The sequence below is a fragment of the Chrysochloris asiatica genome, unplaced genomic scaffold, assembly GCF_000296735.1.
Source record: "Chrysochloris asiatica unplaced genomic scaffold, ChrAsi1.0 scaffold00130, whole genome shotgun sequence".
NCBI lineage: Eukaryota > Metazoa > Chordata > Mammalia > Afrosoricida > Chrysochloridae > Chrysochloris > Chrysochloris asiatica.
The window spans coordinates 185747-191439 of NW_006408648.1; the positions used below are offsets into that span (position 1 = coordinate 185747).

Consider the following 5693-nt stretch of genomic DNA (forward strand, 5'->3'; position numbering starts at 1 on the left):
ATGATGTTAGGAAAATTTTCTTCCAGAAGCTCTTCAACTATCTCCTCTGTGGACTTGTGTGATTGTTCCTGTTCTGGAATGCCAGAAGTTCTTATGTTATTCCTCTTCATGTTATCCAACATGAATCTTAGGCCTTCTTTGGATTTTTTTATCCTTTTTTATATTTGTTCTTCTATCTTAGTAGCATTGAGAGATTTATCTTCTAGATTACTAGTCCTAGCTTCTATCTCTTCAATTCTATTCCTTTGCTCTTTCAATGTATTATCCATTTCTGATATTCTATTATTAATCGTTTGGACCTCTTTCTGTAGGTTTTGAATTGTTTCCAATGCTCTATCTTATTTGATTGTTCCTATAGCGCTTTCCTGACTTCTTCCTTATTTTTCTCAACTCCATTGTATAGTGTTTTGATATGTTTTATAATCATTTTTCTGAAATCATTCTCTGGCATTTCCAAAGCCTGACCATCTTACAGAATGGAGTGTAGGTCTACTTCCAGCTCATTTGCCTCAGTCACTTTATCTTGTTTCTGGACATGTGCAGATATGGTCATCTGCTTCGGGGTTTTTTTGGCATCTTCAGTGGTTATCTGTGGCCTTAATACTTATATGGGTATGTATTTTTGTATTTTTTATGCTTTCTGAATGCCTCCAGGTAGATGTGATCAGGAAATGGACTTCCCTTTTCACTCTTCTTCTGGAGAAATGTCAAGAAACCCCTGTTGGTCATTTTGATGTATTCAGGATTTAATTTTTGGCTTATTTCCTTTTCATCTGCTTGTCCCGCTCCACAATCCCCATTCAGGTCTTTTTTCTAGTTATAAAGAGTTCAGGGCTGGCTGTGGCCATTTGGATTTAAGTGGAAACAGTCTCTTTAAATTTTGAGGAGATCTGTGTGCATGCATAATAGAATCCTCAGAGAGTGGGGTTGGGGTGTCCACTAGCTCAGGCACCCCTATAGTCACCAGAATAGAGGTGCTCAGACAGCAAGGGACCAATGAACAGATACCAAAAGGAAAGAATGTCCACACCTTTATCTCTGCGGTTTTGCCAGGCATCTGTGGCTGCTCTGATCCTTCCCTCGCTTGATCTCTCACCTAAGATGGCAGCTTCGGGAACAGCTGAGCGCCTTGAATTCGAAAGCAATGGATTTTCTTGCTTCTGCCACAAATTCCCCCAGCTGTAAGCCTTCCAACCTTATAAATATTCCATTATATGTGGTTCAGAGTTCTGGGACTATTCCCTGAGCCTGCTTGTTTGGGTATTCTATGTTGTTGCTGGCCTAGCTCCTTACTGCAATTACACCTGATCTACCATCTTGTTTGTTCTCATGTTCCTTTAAATTTTGAGGAGATCTGTGTGCATGCATAATAGAACCCTCTGGGGATGGGGGTGGGGTATCCACTTTCCTAGGCACCCTCTCTAGTCACCAGAATGCAGATGCTCAGGCAGCAGAGACAATTGGACAAATATAAAAACAAAGACTGTCCACACCTTTATCTCAGTGGTTCTCTCAGGTGTCCATGGTTGCTCTTATCCTTCCCCCTTTTGTTCTTGCCCAATGTGGCAACTCAGGGAGCAGCTGAGCACCTTGGTTTAGAAAGCAGTGGATTTCTTTCTTCTGCTACAAATTCCACTGACTGTATGCCTTCAACCTTTCTAAATACTCATTTCTATGTGGTTCAAAGTTCTGGGACCAATCTCTGAGTCTGCCTGGCCTGGTATTCAGTGTTATTGTTGATGGAGCTCCTCACTGCACTTCTACCCTCTCCGCCATCTTATTTGTTCTCCAATGATCTTTTTAATATAAAAGAAGAATATGCATATATTGTCAATCAAAGAATTATTTCTATATACTAGCTTACATATATATGTATAAGCACACACATATGTATACACTCATATATATGAACTACTTTTCAAAATAAGATTTGTATATGTTTATAAATGCTTTCAAAAAACTTGTAAGAATTTGACTAAAAAGTAAATTCTATTTTTACTTTGGAAGGTGGATCATTGGACAATATGTTGATGTTGTTGTTAAGTGCTTTTGAGTTGATTTCAATGTAGAATGACTTTGTATAAGGTTTCCAAGGAGCATCTAATGGGTTTGAACTACTGACCTTGTGATTATCAATCCAGCCCTAATTCTATATCATATATGTCATGAAACATATAATATATAATTTGAGTTACATATATACTTAAGTGCAATTATTTAGGTGTTGCCTGTGCCCAGGGTTATTTAAATCTTTGAAATTTCATAAGCTCATTATTGAAATATAGTTTGGTATTAGATGAGGATTTTGAAAAATGATTTAAATTCTGTAAATGTATGCTTAGTTTTATTCCTTATCTTAGGAAAAAATACATTTAAATTTTTTTATCTGTTATTTAACCTTTTTTTTTTTTTTTTTTTTTTCAGAACTGAAGGCAGAAGCTAGTTTAATGGACCAGATGAGTAGTTGTGATAGTTCATCAGATTCTAAAAGTTCATCATCTTCAAGTAGTGAAGATAGTTCTAGTGACTCAGAAAATGAAGAGCACAGATCTTCTTCTGATCCAGGGAACTATAACTCAGGACATCATCCCTTGTCTGCCAGGCCACAGTGCAGCATTCCTGATATAAATGCCAGTTTTAACAGATTTCATGACAACAGCGGACTTATGATGAATACTTTAAGTAAGTATCCATAAATACAAGTATCTGTAAAAGTAAATATTTATAATATAGCCATTTTGATTTTGATCTAAAATTTGTGTAGTGTGGAAGATTCGTATAGTATGCATTCGATGTTATAAATCATTGTCTTTGTATTGAATTGCTTGCGTTCTTTTGACTCTGACATAGCACATTCTTGGTATTTCTACTGTTTATAGATACTCTTATTTCTCTCCTTGTAGTTTATAAACCTCTACTCAGTAATTAGAGTTGGGAGTTCCTCAAAGTTTGGTCCTAGGCCCCTTTTTCTTTTAATTTTAAAATCTTTTTCTATACTGTCTCTACATATCTGAAACAATCAATTCTTAATATGCAGTTGGTTGATGATGCATGGAGGGGATTGTAACCATGGCAATGAAATGATATACGATAGGATGAATGTAAAGCAATGTTCTCCCATGTAAACTATCACATAATTCACAATGAAACATTTTTTTAAAAAACAACAAAACTTAATATGCAGATAACTTGTTAATTACTATCTGTAGTCTAGATCTCTCCTGTGAGCTCTAGACCCATATCTCTAACATCATCTCTTAGTAAAAGGCATTTCAAATTCATCTGGTTTAAAACCAACTCATAATCTTTAGCTCACAGTATTTCTCCGTAGTGAAAAGCAGAGTTCATATAATTATGCAAACTAGAAGCTTGGTGTAGAATTCAAGGGTTAGCTTTATCTCAATCTTTACAGTGTAGCCAATCCTTCACCAAGTTCTATTGCCTTTACCTTCTAAATATTTCTCAACTTCATCAACTACTCTACATCTCCAATACTATCACTTATCATGTATATACATAGGTTGGAAGTTCAAACCCATCAGCTGCTCTTAAAAATCCTGTGTTGTTGTTATTGAGTGCCATCGAGTCAGTTCCAACCCATAGCGACCCTGTATAGGGTTTCCAAGGAAAGGCTGGTGAGTTTGAACTGCCAACCTTGCTGCTCAAACAGACTTTGCAGTCCAGCACACTACCCCACAGCGCCACACCAGGACTCCTAAAAATCCTATACAGGGTTACTGTGAGTCAGAATTGACTCAATGGCACTTAACAACAACATATATATTTAATATATATGACAAATTCTGTGAGCAAAATAATCAGCAATCCTGGAAACATCAAAAGAAGATGGAAGAGTCACTATACCAGAAAGAATTGGATGATAATTCAGTCATTTCAAGAGGTACCATATGCTCAAGAAATTATAGCATTGAAGGAAGAAATCCAAGCAACACTGAAGGCACTGGTGAAAAACAAGCCTCCAGGAATTGACAGAATACCAATGAAAATCTTTAAACAAACCGATGCAGTGGTGAAGCTGCTCACTTGTCTATGTCAAGAAAACTGGCCAGTCAATTGGAAGATCCATATTTGTGCCCATTCCACAAAGGTGACCCAACAGAAACAGAAAGTGGAAATAATTGAGCAATATCATTAATATCAAATGTAATTGAAAATTTTCTGAAGATAATTAAAAAATAATTGTTGCAGTACATTGACTGGGAGCTTCCAGAAATTCAAGCTGGATTCAGAAGAGGACATGAAACTAGGAATATCATTGGTGACTGATAGATCTTGCCTGAAAACAGGTAATACCAGAACAATATTTATTTGTGCTTTATTAATTATGCAAAGACATTAGACTGTGTGGATCATAACTAATTATGATAACATTGTAAATAATGGGTATCCAGACACTTAATTATGCTCATGAGAAACCTGCCAAGAGGCAGTTGTTTGAAGAGAATAAGGAGATACTCAATCAGGAAAGATGTGCTTCTGATTATATTCTTTGACCATACTTATTCAATCTATGTGCTGAACAAATAATCTGAGAATCTGGATTATATTACAACTCATTAACAATCTGTGATATACATATGACAACCTTGCTTGTTGAAAGTGAAGAAGACTTAAAATATTGATTGACTTCAGTACTGATTGCACTTCATTATAAATAAAATTAAAATACTCACAAATGAACCAGTAAATAACATCATGATAAATGGAGAAAAGATTGCCATTGTCAAAGTCTGTAATTTGCATGGATCCACAATCAATGCTCATGGAAACAGAAGTCAAGAAATCAGATGGCATATCTCATTAGGCAGACATGCTGCAAAAGACCTCTTTAAGGTGTTCAAGCACAAAGATGTCAGTTTAAGAACTGACCCAAGCCATGGTAATTTCAGTCACCGAGGAGCTCTGGTAGCATAATGGTTATGAATCGGGCTGCTAATCTCAAGGTCAGCAGTTCAAAACTACTAGCAGTTCCGTGGGAGAAAGATGAGGCTTTCTGCTCCTGTAAAGATTTACAGCCTCTGAAACCGTATGCAGGGTCGCTAGGGGTCGGAATCGACTCAACAGCACTTAACAACAACAACATATACATGTGAGAGTTGGACAGTGAATAAGAAATACCATAGAAAAATTGATGCATTTGAATTATGGTGTTGATGAGTAACACTGAAAATGCCATAGACTGCCAGAAAAACAAACCAATCTGTGTTGTAAGAAGTACAGCCAGAATTCTCCTTAAAAGCCAGGATGGCTAGACTTTGTCTCTCATACATAGGACATGTTATCAGGAGGGATACGTCCCTGGAGAAGGACATCATGCTTGGAAAAGTGGAGGATCAGTGGGAAAGAGGAGGATCCCCAACAAGATAGATTGATACAGTGGCAACAATGATGAGATCAAACATAACAACTATTGTGAAAATTGTACAGGTTTGGGCAATGTTTGGTTCTGTTGTACATAGGGTCCCTATAAATTGGAACTGACTCAACAGCACTTAACATGTTGTAAAATGCTGTCAAGTTGGTTCTGACTCAGCAACCCTACATGAGGTTTCCAAGAAATGGCTGGTGGATTTGAATCGCCAACCTTGTAGTTAGCAGTCCAATTCTTAACAACCAGCATCATACCAGGACTTCATATGTATATACACATATACATACACATTATATATATA

At 36.7% G+C, this 5693-nt stretch overlaps 1 protein-coding gene across 1 annotated transcript in view; it reads left to right on the forward strand.

Moving 5' to 3' along the window:
• Positions 1-5693, forward strand: part of EAF2 (ELL associated factor 2) — a 95780-nt gene that overhangs the window by 38465 nt on the left and 51622 nt on the right. Inside the window, exon 5 of the mRNA XM_006869348.1 lies at positions 2425-2682. Within this exon, the coding sequence (XP_006869410.1) occupies positions 2425-2682 (258 nt within the window). The remainder of the gene's footprint in view (positions 1-2424; positions 2683-5693) is intronic.